The 17,591-nt window shown below is 40.9% G+C and overlaps 2 protein-coding genes across 2 annotated transcripts; both read right to left on the bottom strand.

The window, feature by feature from the left end:
* Positions 1-219: 219 nt before the first annotated feature.
* Positions 220-1,155, bottom strand: LOC115077223 (olfactory receptor 6-like). The gene has a single exon (XM_029579509.1). It carries the CDS (start codon positions 1,153-1,155, stop codon positions 220-222), a length of 936 nt encoding a protein of 311 aa, XP_029435369.1.
* Positions 1,156-13,104: 11,949 nt separating this feature from the next.
* LOC115077222 (olfactory receptor 6Y1-like) lies at positions 13,105-14,040 on the bottom strand. Its single transcript, XM_029579508.1, has one exon. It carries the CDS (start codon positions 14,038-14,040, stop codon positions 13,105-13,107), a length of 936 nt encoding a protein of 311 aa, XP_029435368.1.
* Between the last annotated feature and the right edge of the window lie 3,551 nt (positions 14,041-17,591).

The following is a 17,591-nucleotide window of genomic DNA, read 5'->3' as shown; positions in this document are numbered from 1 at the left end:
CTACAAATCCATTGATACAATCAGGCAAACCCAGAAATGGATCATCCTCTTGAGTTTGTCATGGGTCAGGTAGCAACCCTTGGCCTATCTAGCATGGCGCATTCACCTAGCTGGTGTGAACAGATTATTATGAATTGCAAGTTAGCTATTGAACAAATTATTATGAATTGCAAGCAAAAGAGTGTCCCTTTAAATTCACCTGCCCTTCTTGTTAGCACCTTAAGTTTCTCTTTTCCTACACATAGTTCGTGTCCAGGCCTCTTTCATTGCACTGCTTCTGAAGCAGTAAATAATAGGGTTCAGCAGGGGAGTGACAATTGTATAGGACAGAGACACCAACTTGTTGGAGTCAAATGAGTAAATGGCCTTTGGCCTGGCATATATGAACAACGTGGAGCCATAGAATATAATGACCACAGTGAGGTGGGAGGCACAGGTGGAGAAAGCCTTTTTCTTCCCTGTAGTGGTCGGGATTCCTAGAACCGATTTTATAATACATATATATGAAATCAGTATAAAATTAAGTGGGAAGACAGTCAGGAGCACTGCAAATATAAAGTCCACCAGTTCTGCCATTCCCTTATCTGAGCAGGACAGGTTTAAGAGAGGGGAAACATCACAGAAATAATGGTTAATGACATTAGAATGGCAAACGTCCACCCCAGATATGAAATACACCTTGACAACAGCAATGGTGAAGCCGCTGATCCAAGACCCAATGGCTGCTTGAAAACAAAGTCGGCTGGTCAGGATGACCGTATAGCGCAAGGGGTTGCAAATGGCCACATAGCGGTCGAAGGCCATCACAGCGAGGAGGATGCACTCAGTGCAAGCCAATGCAATAAAGAAATATAACTGGGTCATGCACGCCACAAAGGAAATGGCTTTATCCTGTGTCAGGAAGTTGGCCAGCATCTTGGGCTCAATGACTGTGATGTAGCACATCTCCAAGAAGGCGAGGTTGCCAAGGAAGAAGTACATGGGCTTTTGGAGCTGGGAATTTAAACAGATTAGTAATGTAATAATGATATTCGAGGTCAGAGTCAACAGGTAGCTGAACAGAAAGATCAAGAAAAGAAGAATTTGGAAATCTTCAGAACCACGAAATCCCAAAAGAATGAATTCGTTGACAGCAGAGATGTTTCTTCGTTCCATCCTTCATCTTTATCCTATGCAAACCAGAGAGACCTTTATAATCAATTGATTGTTAGATGGAATGAAAGAAAGCTGATAATAAAAGAAGTGACCAATGATTAAGTTATTTATTTAAATTTCATACTTGCCTAAGTGTCAAAACACTCTAGGTGAGCCACAAGAATAAAATCATGATCCATCTATGTTCACAGTCAGTCACTGAAAGCATAGAACATTACTACAATCAAACAATAGCAAATATTACACATAAAGGGGTCATTTTCAAAACTAAATGGCTGTACTAAAATAACCTAGGACTCAATGCATGTAAAAGTAAACACATTATCCTTCAGAGGAGTGTCCTGGGGGACAGAGTTGGGGTGGAGTTGAAACTAACATGTATATTCTTTGACTTTAATAAGAATACTCATAAGTTAACTTGTGTAAGTTATGCCCTCCGAAGAGGAGGTATATCTTTAATGTGAGTTCGCGCATAATTGCCAACAACCCAAGTGTTTTCAAAGCAAACATAAGTGCATAGGTCTGCCTGGAAAGTACTCAGAAAGGTCAGTATGTACAATAATATACAGGCACACATTATCGTTATGCAGGAAAACTTATTTCCATAGGTCACGTTTATGTATCACTATACTCAGATTACGTGCAGGTTCTCCCAGAGGTGGGGTTAGGGAGAAGTTTGCACTTAAATGCATGACTTTGGCATTTTCAGAACAATGCATGTAAAATGTAGGGATGTGCATTCTTTGCTCTAGTCATTTCCATTTGTTTTGGCTAAAAATTCCCAAAACATTTCTGCATGCAAGTTAGCAGGGGGGTAGTTTCATTGGAATCATTTTCAAAAGGGGAGGATGTACTTTTCCCTTGAATATTTGTGTAGCTTGCACATGTTTGTCATCTAATTTTTAAAGGTCTCTACAAAATTGCCTCCATAATGACTATCATACTATACAAAAAACTGTAAAACAAACTAGCAACCTGCCCAAGCAATAAACTACATTATTCATTGATTCCCCTTAAGTCTTTAAAAACAAAAGCTACCTGGATAATGTTGACTGATTATATTATTCAATGGCTTTTTAAGCCAGATAAGTGCCACTGACTATCCAAAGTTACCCAAGTTACATTACCTGAGTAACTTACCCTCCCAGCAAGTTTTTTTTAATATGGACCTCTAAATTTCCCATTAAGGAAAAGTATCTTGAATTTCTCTACCTTTTTAAATAACCTGAGCTGTCTTGAGCAACAGTGGTTCAAGCACATAAAGCCACCATGCAGGAAATGGTCCCAAACCTCTATACCATTTTTAGGCTTCTCAGACAGTTGGTACCTGTGCCATGGAGTCTGTGTAGTTTAAAATTGCTTAAATCAATGGTGGGGCTGAGGAGGCTCCCAGAGAAAGCTTCTAAGGCAAAGCTCCTCACTTTGAACACGAGAAGCGAGCATCCAGTGCGAAGAATCAATGAACAGACCAATGCAGATGGTCAGGACTTTTGCTTTCCGTACCTCATACCTCAGAGGAAAAGAGAGGAAACCCAGACAACGGAAGGGAAGGGATAGTGAATACTCATTTTTGTGGTATGATGGCATAAGCGGCCATTTGTTTCCCTTAAACACTACTGATGGGAATTACTACTAATTGCCTGGGATTTCCTACGTATTGTCAAGCCACTTGGGACTCCAGTAGGGAGGATAAGAGGTGAGCTTTGCCCTTCAGTATCTCCAAAACATTAAAGGGAAATTTTGTAAGAGCCTGCATCATTAAATCAGCAAAAAAAAAAGTGTATAATTCTTATGTTCTTATGTTAATTTTAGACCAGTGTTCAAAGAGAATTTATAATCCTGTGTTTGCTTTGAAAATTGCTCCAGTAAAGCTAACCCCACATGCGATCGCACCTGCTAAAATACATGCTGAAAATTCTCAGGAAATGTTGCACACATGCTTCTGAAAATCCAAAAGCGTTGCTCTGTGCATTAAGACTTTTAAACGAGGGATAAGAATACCAAGATCGTTTGTATTGCTTGCTAACCCTGAAACAGTGATTTTGGTTGTAAACTTCTGTAACCGCTTTCAGCATTTATTACTGCCCTTTCAGAGGGTAATTGTGTTACTTCTCGGATAACATATGTGGCACCTATGATAATAAATTACAACAATTTTCCAATTGTATTAAAGATGATACTAGAGTGTTTTATTATTGCTTGTATGTCTTACCATGATAAGGTTTTAATTATTATGAATGTTCTATTTGTGTAAAGCACCTTGAATCTATTGACTAGGGGGCACAGAAATCTTTTTAAATAAACAAATAAAACTTATGAGTCCGCTTTGAAAATTCAGCAAAATGACACACTCAGACTCACGCGCACAAATCTATGGCTGCTCGTTGCAGCGCGTAACTTTGTGTGCGCGTGTGAATTTACGCACGTACTTTTTAAAAGCTCAGACACGTGCATAAATCCAAACTCCGGCTCCTCACCACTCCCAGGTGTGTGTGGAACCAGGTTATGTGCACACATTTATGTGTACAAACCCCAGGCGGTTTTATAACAAGGCATTTATGTTCATAATCCCATGCTTTATGCACAAAAATGGTTTTGAAAATTCAGCCCTTACTATCTTTGATGGTTCCTGTAAAGGAAGATTTTTAGGTGGTCAGGAAAATGAATACATTCTTTACTTTTTTTCATTGGTTTCATTAGATCGCATCTCAATTGATAGCAGTTCTGTATCTCAGCCCTGTAATGTAATCTCCCTATCCATTCTTACCTCTCCTTTATCGCAGTCATTTAAAATATCCTTGCATCCATTTATTCTGCTTCTGTATCTCGCAGCAGAAGTACATTTCCATATTTATTTGCACCCCCCTGTATCTCACACTGTAATATTTGCCTGTATCCATTTATCCCCTCTTGTATCTCAGCCCTGTAGCACATCCTTTACCCTATCATACACCCTGCATCATTTCAAACCCTTCTATATCCTAATCCTGAAATATATTGCCGTATTTATTAATATCTCTGCAGTGATCACTGATGTCACTAATACTCTTTCTGTATCTCCACCTTGTAATACATTATTGAATGGATTTAAACTCCTGCTGCATCTCAGTGCTGTAATATACCTTTGTATCCATTAATTCAACAGCTGCTCAGCTGCAATGCATCATATTATTCCTCAATACAGATTACATATAGCCTAGCCACACATCCGTTTATACTATATTTTAATTGTGTGACACATTGCGGTATCTATTTATTCCCTCAGTGCCATAATGCACCCCCATACCCTTTCATACCCCTTCTGTATCTCCATGTTGTAACGCATTGTGTTTTCACTAATGCTCCTTAAATATCTCTGTGTTGCAATAAATTGCATTATCCTTGGATTCCGCTTAAGTCTTAAAAAAAACAACAACACGTGTTCTGCATACTCACGTCATTGGGTTGCTCTACTGCTGTAACTAATAAGAGTAAATCTTCCTTGCACCCAATTCACATTTACCTGTCTGCACTAATTCACATTTACCTGTCTGCATCTTCAAGTCCTGTCATCCTCGCTGTATCACCTTAACCTGTCTACGTCCAACTCATCCAAAACCTGGCCTTGCCATTGTCATAACGGTTACATTCCTGCATCTACGGTGGAAGATAACTTCAAGGATCAAACATGAAATTTTTATGTCATATAAACACACTTTTGCCTTTCCTGTATTTTCAAGGTCAACTTTAAAATGACTGTGACCAAACAACTCACATCTGATGCGACTGGGGGGAAAAAATTGTGCTCAAGACTGTATCTCCTTATCACCTTCCTTCTGCTGTAAAGACACCTCGCCTCTGCCTGCACTATAAACCTGCTGTTATTCTATGGCTGGAGCAATCGCTCTGGTCCCTGGTGATTAGCAGGAAGCTGTTAATGATCTTGTTTTTTATTTATTATTTTTCCAGGACCTTTTCAGACACTTGAATCATTTTCGAAAGTTCCAAAGGGCTTTCTGGTGAGACTTGAGGACTTCAACTTACAAACCATAGAAGGTGTTAAGAAATAAGGATTCTGAGGCCCATCAAGTCTGTCCTGGTTCAGGCCGTAGATCCCATTTGATCCCTGACTTTTTCTTCATTTTTTCACACCTAGGGATTCTCCGTGCTAATTTCCATGGTTTAATGAATTCTGTTAGTATTCTTGCCCAGAGGCGTGCTAAGGGGGGATCGAGGGGGGGCAGTCCACCCTGGGTGGCAACAGGGGGAGGGGTGCCATTGTCGCCAGCAGTCAAAGAATGGGGAGACTGGCCCTGTGAGAGTAATGCCAGTGTATGAGGGGGTGTGGGTGTGTATGAGGGTGTGTGCGTGTGTGTATGAGTCTGTGTAGGTGTGTGTATGAGGGTGTTTGTGTGTATGAGGGTATGTGTGTATGTGTGTGGGTGTGTGTGGGGTGTATGAGGGTGTGCAAATATGTGTGTGTGCCTGTGGGTGTATATGTGTGAGAGGGTACCTGTGTGCGGGAGTGAGGGTGGGGATGAGAGAGAGGAAGCATGTGTGTGTGTGTGTCTATGTGTGGGGGTTAGAGGAATTGTGTGTGAGAGATAAAGAGGAAGTGTATATGTGTGAGAGAGAGAGAGAGATGGAGGAAATGTGTGTCTACCTCTTTCACACACACAGACACTCAAGCTCCCTCTGTTTCTCATCAAGCGTGTATGTGTGTGTGAGACAGAGGGAGCATATTTTGTTTGTGTCTCAGTGTACCCCCAGTTCACGTCAATCTCAGGGTGACAGGTATGGAGAGTGGGGGATTTTTAAAATCCTTATTAGTTTTAATCCATGGGTGTTATTTGATGTGTCTGCTGTATTGAAATATTTTATCGGTTTAGGACATTTTAAAATTATGTATTGGGGGGTGCCTAAGAATTATCCGCCCCAGGTGCCAAATACTCTAGGTACGCTTCTGTTCTCGCCTCATCCATCTCTCCCAGAAGGCCATTCCAAACCTCTTTCAGTAAAGAAACATTTTCTGTTCTTAATCCTGAGTTTACCCCTCTTGGGCCCTTTGTAGACCTTCCATGAAAAATGTTTGCTTCTTATGAATTATGTATGCTTTCAAGTTACTCAAATGCCCCCGTTGAATGCCCTCATCTCTCGTCTTTATGCAATACATGTTTAGGTCCTTAAGACTCAAATCCTGTGGCTTTTGGTTCAGAAGTTTCACCATTTTGGTTGCCCTTTTCTGGATGGACCATGTCCCCTTCGTTTATGTCCTTTCAGAGGTACAAACTCTAGAACTAGACAAAATATTCTAGTTGAGGTCTCACCACTGACCTGAAAAGCAGCATTATCATCTCCTCTGTTCTACTAGATATGCATTTCCTTATGCGACCTATCATTCCTCTGATTCTGGCCACCTCTTTATCACTGTTTTGCTGCCTTGAGATCATCAGTAGTGTTCACCCCCATGATCTTTTTCCTACCTAGTGATCTTTGATATCTCCCTTCCTTCTGTACCATTCACTTGGATTTCTGAACCAGCCAAAGGCATGATTCTGAGCTTTCATTGCATTGCAACTTAGCAACCAAGTACTCAATCACTCCTCAAGGTTTCTTAGTTCATCCCCTGCCTACTCGCTTAGGCATAGTGTCATCTAAAAGAGACACATTTTTCCTACTAACTATTCCAGAATATTGCTCATGAAGGCATTGAACTGAATTGGCTCCAGGCCAGATCCCTGAGGCTCTCCACTCATCATCCTTCTTTCTTCAAAATTTTAGTCAACAATTTTCAAATGTAAAGTGAGTAGATATTTGTCTGTGCAAAGTATTTTAAAATGGTTCAATGGCAGGGGGAAATGGGGAAATGGATTCAGACAGCAACCAACTAGGTTCCTGACTTTTACAGTCATTTTGAGTGCTGGCAGCCAACGGCCCGAGTGCGGGGGAGTGCTCCAGGACCCCCGCTGGACCACCAGCAGGGGTCCCGGAGCACTCCCCCACTCCAGGGGGAATGCTCCGGGACCCCCACAGGTATTGGGGGGGTCAGGTATTGGGGAGTCAGGAGGGTGGGGGTTTTATTCATTAATGATACGTTGCATTCGTGGGGGTTCACCATACATTTCGGAACCCCACGAATGCAACGAATAGGGACCTATATGTTGCGGATTGCGCATTCATTCAAAATGAATGCACATCCTATTTCTAAGTCTTCCTTCCTAGAGTTTCAAATCGTGACCCCTGGTTCTAATAGATTGTTCCCAATGGAAAAGGTTGTTGACGACCATGGATCATTGGAACCTTTCAAGTGACTGAAGGTCTGTATCATATCACAAATCGATAGTATTTGTGAAATGCTGGATCCTGCAATTCAGGAAGTATAAGGCTCATCCATACTGATGGAAATTGATCACCACAAAAATTTGAGCACCTTACATCAACATTTTGACTCTCTTTTTCCCAACCAGTTTTTCTCTTGGTTGATTATTGGTATAAGCAGGTATAAGCAGGTGTTTAAAATCATGAGAGGTCTAGAACGAGTAGATGTGAATCGATTATTTACTCTTTCAGATAATAGAAAGACTAGGGGGCACTCCATGAAGTTAGCATGTGGCACATTTAAAACTAATCAGAGAAAGTTCTTTTTCACTCAATGCACAATTAAACTCTGGAATTTGTTGCCAGAAGATGTGGTTAGTGCAGTTAGTGTAGCTGGGTTTAAAAAAGGATTGGATAAGTTCTTGGAAGAGAAGTCCATTACCTGCTATTAATTAAGTTGATTTAGAAAATGGCCACTGCTATTACTGGCAACAGTAACAAGGAATAGACTTAGTTTTTGGGTACTTGCCAGGTTCTTATGGCCTGGATTGGCCACTGTTGGAAACAGGATGCTGGGCTTGATGGACCCTTGGTCTGACCCAGTATGGCATGTTCTTATGTTCTTATGAACAGTCTGGAGAACAGATAAGCATGGGGGTGATTTGCTGGTGTGGCAGTTACTAGCCTTAACCAATAAGCCTTGATACCTTTGATGCAACTCCAACTTTGCTTTATGCTTCAACAGCAATGGGAAAAAGGAAATATGGATTCAGACAACAACCAACGAAGGCCCCAACTTTTACAATCTGGGGAACTGATGAGCAGACAGAAGGGAAAAAAAAACACAGGACTGCTTCTATGGCCAAGTCCATAAGCAGAGCACATCAAGCAGCACTGTCTGAATTTTCAAGAAGACTCGTCACCCAGTAAACATGTTGCTAGCAGTACATTTTTTTATGGGTTATCATAAGGCTTGGGGATAACTGCACGGAGTGGCACTTGCTAAACTTAAGAGAAATATGGGGGAAACCTGCACGGCACGGCAGATAATACCATAAGAAGCTTGCTGGGCAGACTGGATGGGCCATTTAAGTCCTTTTGTGCCGTCATTTCTATATTAGTATGTTAATAATAGCCATATCTTGCAATTATAGAAGCCTCTGAGGCCTCCCTTCAGGTGTTTAACTTTAAGTACAATTGTGTTTCTTACTTCAGGGATTTCCATTAATAAACGGCAGGGCAGCATTCCTTGATTGCTTTTCCATCAAATCAATGTGAGCAGCTAAGCATGGGGAGCGCTCAACATTTTTAATTAATTTTAATTAATCCTCATTTATTTATTTATTTATTTATTTATTTATTTAATAACTTTTATATACCGGCATTAGATAGGCACATCATCCTTTTCTCCTCAGGACTGAAAAAAATTCAGAAACAAAGACAGAGGAGGAAGACTTGAATCTTTTTTTTTCCTGATAACTGACTCAGTTTCAAACTTTATATATATATATATATATATTTCATCTCGAAATTATAGCAACTTAAAGACAGACCCACATGAAGGTCTGTGGCACAGGATAATCAAGTATAAGTCTCTTGGGCAATGGGACTCCTTGAATGCTCAGCTGTGCCATGAGGGCCAGAGAAAAAATGGCTTCTGCTGTTGCAGCCACTCCTGCTGGCCATGGAGTGGTGGAGAGGGCAAGTCCTAAAGAAGAATCTCTAGTCTTCAAGGGGCCTCATCTCACCGGGGGGGGGGGTTAGGGTCAGGGGTAGCCTTATAAACATCAGGTCTGTAATGGGGATTTTTCAGCTATTCATTTCTTTTTCTTTTTTTTCCAATGTAGTATTAACTTTATTACATTTTAATCATTTACATGACATGACCAGGATATATAGGACATTTAAGGATATCAAAACAAGAAAAAGAAAACAAGAATTCATATCAAGTCCACAATAAGGAGGAGAAGCAAGAAAACAATCCCATCAGTTAGAGACAATAATATCCGCACAAATGCCACACTGAGAGCCAGGGCCGGCGCAACAGTTAGGCAGGACCGGGCAGTAACATAGAGCGGCGTCAGTGGGTGGGACACCACTGAGGCACACAAGGGCAGCATTTTCAAAAAATTTGATGGAGGTGAGAGCAGTTACGGAGCACTCACCAGGTTGAGAGAGAGAGAGATAGCGTGAGAACTGTAAGAGGGGGAGGGGGAGGGCGGTGTTACATTGGACTTCCTGGAGCGCTACAGACCCTTGCACCAGCCCTGCTGAGAGCCCACCCAAATCTGAACAAAAGGAAATCAAGATTTATCAACCCATAAAGTCTCCAAATGTGTCGGGTCCAAAACGAAATATCTGTCCTGCTGAAAATTAACCATACGTATGCAAGGACAAGAAAAAAGAAGCTCCCAAGGAAATATCACACAGTTTCAAAATGAAGATGGGAGCAAACATATCTGAGCCACTTGCGTCACATTTAGGTATCATTTTTTTTATCTGGCATAAAATACAGTTTAGACAGCGTGGTGGATTTACCTTCAGTAAATTGTAACACCTCAGAAGCATATTTTTTTTTAAAGTTCTAAACCAGAAAGCAGATGTGATTTTGGAAAATAATTAAAAAAAAAAAAGAAAAACCGGGGACGGAAACTTTCAAACCGGCGCACGGGCGCACATTCGTGCGTGCATGTCAGCCAGTGCCCAGGGACGCAGCTACTTTATAACTGGTGCTGGTATATGTGCACAAATTATAAAACAGCCCGGCCGGGCGCGCACGCATGTGCGCTGGGATTTTAAAAGGGGTGCGCGCCCACACCATTCCCAGTTCATCCACCAGTTCACCCAGTTAACAGCTAGGTCCTCCAACCCCTCTCCCCCCCCGGTTTGATAGCCTACACCCCCCCCCCCCCCAGTTATCCCACACCCTTTAAACCCTTCCGAAATGGCTCGATCCTTTTATTTTATAACTTATACGTCATCCACAGTAGAAGTAAAATTATGCAGCAGAGGACCTTAGTGCGTGCCAGGGTGGGTAAGTATGTACGCATGCATCCCTTGACCAGGCCCCGAAATACCCCCCCCCCCCCCATGCCACACCCAGACCATGTCCACACCTCATACCTTTTTGGGAACTTCTCAGAGGTGCGCGTTGCGGCATTTACGCGCATATATGGGCGCTTTTTAAAGACGGTTGGCGCACATGATCCCAACCTCTTTGCGTAATCCCCTAATTTTGGTGCACGACGGGCTTTTAAAATTCACCTTTAAGGTTTTTAAATCTCAGCGAATTCTCAAAGGATGAATATTCCAAGATATCCTTTAATCCTAAGGTTATAGAGGATTGAAAATTTGTAATCGTAGTCAAATGTGCAGCCACCTGAAATTCGGTTTGCCCTATCCTACAATCTATCTCTGTTAGCTTTATGGAAACACCAGAGGAGAAAGAACATAATTAATAGAATTCAGCAGTCTTAGTTACGTAAGAATATAAGAATATAAGAACATGCCATACTGGGTCAGACCAAGGGTTCATCAAGCTCAGAATCCAGTTTCTATCAGTGGCCAATCCAGGTCACAAGTACCTGCAGGATCCCAAGGGTATTTATTTATTTTTATTTGACAGTTTTATATACAGCAGTTCAGGTAACATAGTTACTAATCACTTCGGTTCACATTTCAACAAATATAATGACAATATAAAGACTCGTTTATAATGTCTTACATAGAACAGGGTGATTTAACTTGGATAAAAACTAATAATGAACAGGGGGAGTAAATTTATATACATATGTCTTGTATATACATGAGTGGGTTAAGAGAATGCTTGGTTGAACAGCCAAGTTTTGAGTCTTTTTTTGAAGGTTGGTGTCGATTGTTCGAATCTGAGATCTGGTGGGTAGAGAGATTCCAAGCTGCTTATCCCAAGAATAAGCAGTGAATTTCTGCAAATCCACCTAAATAATTGTTTATGGACTTTTCCTCCAGGAACTCGTCCAAACCTTTTTTAAACACAACTACACTAATAGCTTTCACCACATCCTCTGGCAATAAATGCTACCTTCCATATGTCCCTATGAGAGACCTCAAGTTTCCTTTAATAAGTATCTTATAACCAAGTCTTAAATTGTCTCCTGATAACATGTTATACTCTGCTTTTTGCTGAGATGATATAGTTCTGTTATCTGTACTGCGTTATTTCTTATAACATGTTCATTGTATAATGTTGTTACTCTGTAAACCGGGGTGATGGCACTCAGCTATACTTCGGTATAAAAAAAGAATATAAATAAATAAATGTTGTGTCACTCTGAACTCAAACTCCAAAAGGCTGAAGAAGAGGGACTGAATCATGAACGGACAAATAGGCAACACCCAACTTGGAGGAAGCTGAAGCGGAAAGTACCCCTTCATGTTCCTTCATTAAAGCATGAAGATGATCACTGGGGTGAGATGTTGTATCCCGCATGGGACCAGAACTGGAACCATTTTGAGTTAATACTTGATTTCCGGGTATAACAGAAAGCACAGATGGTGAAGAGTGCCCTTCAAAATTAAGAGAAGTGTCCTCCAAATAGATATTCAGTGTCACCTGCAGTGATGATTGAGGACAAAGGGCATGGGAGTCCATTGGCTCTCTTAACGGTATAGACGCTTTAGGGGAAAACACGATCTTCCCTTTTCTTTTCTTGCCCGTACCTCAAAAGGAAAATAAAGGGATATAAGGGGAATGTCCCTTATGTGCATCTGCAGTGGTGCGCCACAGGCCACCCAACAGAAATAAGGCGGTGGTACAGTCCCTATATAAAATGATACAACCTCCTTTGAAATGTCATGCCCAGTTCTGGATGCAGATAGAATAGAGAATGATATGATCTTTCTGGTGTACAATCATCTTGTGAAAATGAGAGAGCTGAGCATTCAAGCTGGGTAGATTGATGCCCTCATCTGGCTCCTCTGTCCTAGGTGACCTGCACTGTGTCAGATTCCAATAACCACAAGTTATTGCTATTACCATTCATGAATTTGTCTTGCAAGTTTGTCTTGACTGGATTATAACAGGGGCTAACATTTTTGCGTATCCATACAGTGCTGCCTATGTCTTGTAATTTACAGAATGATAAGTAATAAATAGCTATTGAAAGAACTCAGTGCTCAGTCTGAGTCCATCCAACAACACAGCAAGAAAACCCACTGCTGTCCACAGCAGCCTTACATTATTAGCATGTGTTCTGTAGACCACACGGCAAAGAGCACTAACCCAGTTGGCTGGTGAAATTTAAGGACACCTGCAGACATATTGCAGCATAAAGGAATATTCAGATGATGAGTGATTAAAAGCACTATGTTGTGACCAACTGAAGTTCCTTCTTCCCCAAAAATGGAATATTTTCCTTGCAACCTCCTGTTGGAGCCTGGATATTGGAGTTCATGTGAGCCTAGCATTAGGATGATCTCATCTGCGTCTCTGTCTCCAGATCTCCTCCTTGAGGAAACGTTTTTGTGTGTATGTGCCTATTCTGTAAGAAAATCCAGATGGAAAGACATTGGGCAGAGCTCCACAGAGGATGAGGAGGAGAAGAAGGGATGAAAAATAAAAAGACAGAAACTAAACAATTTAGAGACATGTATCTGCCACTCTTCACCCCACCTTTACAGTCTCCTTTCACTATGCATGGTTTTCCTCCAAACCTCTTTCATTTCATTATTTCTGAAGCAGTAAATGATGGGATTCAGCAGGGGAGTGACAGTTGTATAGGACAGAGACACCAACTTGTTGGAGTCAAATGAGTAGATGGCCTTTGGCCTCGCATATATGAATATTGTTGAGCCAAAGAATATAATGACCACAGTGAGGTGGGAGCCACAGGTGGAGAAGGCCTTTTTTCTCCCTGTAGTGGTCGGGATTCTCAGCACAGACTTTATAATATAAATGTATGATGTCAGTATAAAAATGAGAGGAAAAATTGTTATTATCACTGCAAAAATAAAGTCCACCATTTCTGCCTTTCCCTTATCTGAGCAGGACAGATTTAAGAGAGGGGAAACATCACAAAAATAATGGTTAATGACATTGGAATGACACACATCCACCCCAGATATGAAATACACCTTAAACACAGCAATGGTGAAGCCGCTGATCCAAGACCCAATGGCTGCTTGTTTACAAAGTCGGCTGGTCAAAATGACCGGATAGCGCAAAGGATTGCAAATGGCCACATAGCGGTCAAAGGCCATGACAGCCAGCAGGACACATTCAGTGCAGGCCAAGCCTAGAAAAAAATATAACTGGGTCATGCACGCCACAAAGGAAATAGTTTTATCCTGTGTCAGGAAGTTGGCCAACATCTTGGGTTCTATGACTGTGACATACCACATCTCTAAGAAGGCGAGGTGGCCGAGGAAGAAGTACATGGGCTTGTGGAGTTGGGCGTTTAACCGGATTAATAATATGATAATGATATTTGATGTCAATGTCAATAAGTAGCTGAAAAGAAACAGTAGAAAGAGAAGGATTCGCAGGTTTGGGGAAACAGGAAATCCAAGAAGGATGAATTCTTTGAAAGCGGAGCTGTTTTTCCTATCCATCTTCTACTTTATTCCATTTCTGAGCAAACGTGAAATTAAACACAATAACTGAGTGATTGATGGTAGCATATTGATAGTTAACATGAAACAAAACTTTACAGGGAGTGGTTTGTTAAGTGGTTTGAACAGAAGCTGTGAACATCAGCAACCGGTAAACAGAAAGGGGAGATGACAACATCAACTTACACAGAGCTGTAGTACCACTGCATCAAGTTCGAAACAAAATAGGCAAGGTTGGCCAGGAGTGGCAGGAGGTGACAGATTGACCAGCATGAGTAGCAGGCTGACATAGACGCACTTCCCAGCTAAGGAAATGACTTGTATGATTCCTGTGAGTCTTATATGTCTGACAGCTGGAAGATATCCTTAGCTAGAATGGTGTAGGTAAGTAGGAACAGACTGAATGGGTCAAATGGTTCCTATCAGGCCAACATGTTACCTATGACCTTTTGCATCTGTCACGACTCAACCTAATATAAACGTTTCTGGAGGATAATCTTCTCCTTCCTCAACAGATGAACCACATCTCTACTGAGCAGACCTTCTTCATTGAAGGAAATATAGACACACCTAATAAAAAAAAAAAAAGATATGATTTAATTATGTGGATAAAGAAAAACAGAAATATAATATGGGAATACTAAATAGAAAGAGACTGAAAAAAACAAAATTGAAAAAGAGATTCAGAATAACCTTGATAGAGATGGAAAATAGGTAATGGATAGATAGATGGGAAGATGAATGGACAGATAAATAGAATAACAGATGTACAGAGAGATAATTAGATACATAGATGACTCGATGGACAGACAGACAATGATGGATAAACAGATGGATGGACAGATAAATGGATAGATAGATGATAGGTAGACAGATGAATAGACATCTGAGGAGACGGATGAATAGGTAGATGGATGGATACATAGAGAAACAGGTGGATGCATAATAAATAGGTAAGGCGGACAGTAGATCATAGTCAGACACTTGGCTCAATGGATAGAAAGACGGATGGATAGTAGACAGATAAGAACATAAGGCTTGCCATACTGGCTCAAGCCTAATATCCAACAGTGGCCAGTCCAGGTCACAAGTACCTGACAGGACCACAAAAGTTTGATAAATTCCATGATTTCCCCAAGTCTACCTTAATAATGGTTTATGGACTTTTCATCCAGGAACTTATCTAAACCTTTTATAAACCCAACTACCCTACCCTAACAGCTTTCATAAACCCTCTGGCAATGAATTTCAGAGTTTAATTATGAGCTGAGTAAAAAAATATATATTTTCTCCTATTTGTCTTAAATATATCAGTTAGTAAGTTCATTGAATGTCTCCTACCTATTCACTTTTACCCTTTCCACTCCACTCATTATTTTATAGATCTGTATCATAGCTCCCCCTCTGCTCCAAACTGAACAGCCCTAACCTCTTTAGCTTTTCTCATAGGGGAATCTTTCCATCTCCTTTACCATTTTGGTCACCATTCTTTTTCTAATTCTGCATATATCTTTTTTGAGTTGATAGAAATAAAGAGACAGAGTGAAACAGTTCTAGTAAACTGCAGAATGCCTGGGAGTCAGTGAGGCAACTCAAAGCAGCAAATAGTCTATCAGCAATAAAATACAGCACTACCAGCCCTCCGTGACTTTCATGTCACTGCTCCCTTTTAAAGCCATCCTTATTTCTACAAAGAGGGCCTGATTTGCACACTTAAAACTGGGCGTTTGCACATGTAAATGCACTTCGCTCATGTAAGTGGGCTTTTGAAAATTGCTACAATGAATGACATTGAATTGTCCATAGGTTTCACCTGTATTAAATGCACTTAGCATGGGTAAATGGCTTTTGAAAATTTCTATGATAGTATGTTACATTACATGCATAACTCCTTTGAAAATTCACCTGAGAAGCTTTTCCCATGGGGTACTGACTTCTGAATAAATGGATTAGTCTTCTGCTCTTAAGTAGTTAAATGGACCTCTGCACCCCATAGTTAAATGGATCTCTTTACCCCATTGTAATGCAGCATTACATTTGTTAATACCACTTTGAAGGTCATAGAGATACACAGGGTCAGAAAGGGACATAGTGTCGATGGAGAATAAATTATAAAACGGAATGAACACGGACACATATGCCAAGAGATGAAGAGAGAGAAAAAACACAGAAGGCTGATGGTGGACATCGATGATAAATACACAAGGTCAGATAAATGATAGAAGGATAATGGTTTAATAGATCGCATATCAATTAATAAAACTCCTGTATCTCAGCCCTGCAATATAACTTCATATCCGTTCACCCCCTGCTGTATCTCACACTGGAGCGCATCCCTGAATCCATTCACCTCATCTCCTGTATCTCATCTCTCTAACGCATCCCCGTACCCATTCCTTCCCCTCCAGTATCTCAGTGCAGAAATGCATCACTGTATCCATTAACCTTTCTTCTTTTTCCTTGATGTTTTCAGATATTCTCTTATAATGAAATCCTAATGTGCTGCAAGTTTACCTCACTATGCAGAAGGTCCCAACTCCTGTTTGCTCTAATGCCTTAAAATCACGATGCTTTTTCCTATCTACATCTTTGAGTGCCATCCTCTAGTCTTTTCAAGGTATCTTCATAAACATGGTGTCTCTTTGCTGCAAACATCTCCCTTTCATGCAAAGTAACAGCCAATTCATTCCATTTCAGCTATGAGAAATATCCAGAGGGTTACTGCATAGACAAACACCCTCACCAGTGCTTAACGTTTTCCTTCTTGACTTTAGTTATGAAAATACCAGAGATTAGTTTAATTCCAACAATAAAACAAAGGGCGACCCCTTTTCCAAGATGTCTGCTCTCTTTGCATGCTTTACCCCTGCCAGGATACTTCACCCCTTCAGTGTATACCAGCTGTTACCAGTCTCAGAGCAGAGACGTCTTTCTCTCTCTCGTTATCCAATGCATGACAGGAAGAGAAAGCAATGATCTCAGCTCATCTGTGCACTTTTATAGACAAGATGACTGAACGTCAGGATCCCCAGGGTACTCACGTTAAAAAACTATGTTCTTTAACTTCAGGTTACAACTTTCAAATTGTGTGTGTGTATAGTAATGTGTGTGAAAAATGAGAGAGATTAGATTCTTCAATAAGTTTTTAATGTTTTGCTTTCTCTTAAATATTTTGCAATATATCTGATATCGTAGTGAACATAGACTGTACGTGATGGGAAGACTAGCTTGCTTTAAACCTTAACCCCACTAAAACTGAGGCTCACGGAGTCAAACCTGAAAAGTTTGTGAATCAGAAAATGTAGTGCTCATGAAAGGGGCCAGATTTGACAACACTGGAAACTGAAGTCTTCCATTTATGCACAGAGTGGGTACAGCCCTAGGCAGTGGCAGTGCGACATTCCCTTTACACTGCTCCACTTTAGAGTAGAGCCGGCCCAGTCAGTGGCAGTGCAAGCTTCCCCACACCATGGTCCCCAACCTTCGGTTTCCAACTAGCACCAAAACGTGCTGGATTTTTTTCATGTGCTAATATGACGTCCAGTCTCCTG

The sequence above is a fragment of the Rhinatrema bivittatum genome, chromosome 16 (genome assembly GCF_901001135.1).
Source record: "Rhinatrema bivittatum chromosome 16, aRhiBiv1.1, whole genome shotgun sequence".
Taxonomy (NCBI): Eukaryota; Metazoa; Chordata; class Amphibia; order Gymnophiona; family Rhinatrematidae; genus Rhinatrema; species Rhinatrema bivittatum.
Note: the sequence above shows the minus strand (reverse complement) of the source record. Positions and strands in the feature narration are given on the sequence as shown.

Excerpts from the sequence above, each read along its gene's own strand:
- LOC115077223 (XM_029579509.1), bottom strand. The coding sequence starts at position 1,155 with ATGGAACGAAGAAACATCTCTGCTGTCAACGAATTCATTCTTTTGGGA.
- LOC115077222 (XM_029579508.1), bottom strand. The coding sequence starts at position 14,040 with ATGGATAGGAAAAACAGCTCCGCTTTCAAAGAATTCATCCTTCTTGGA.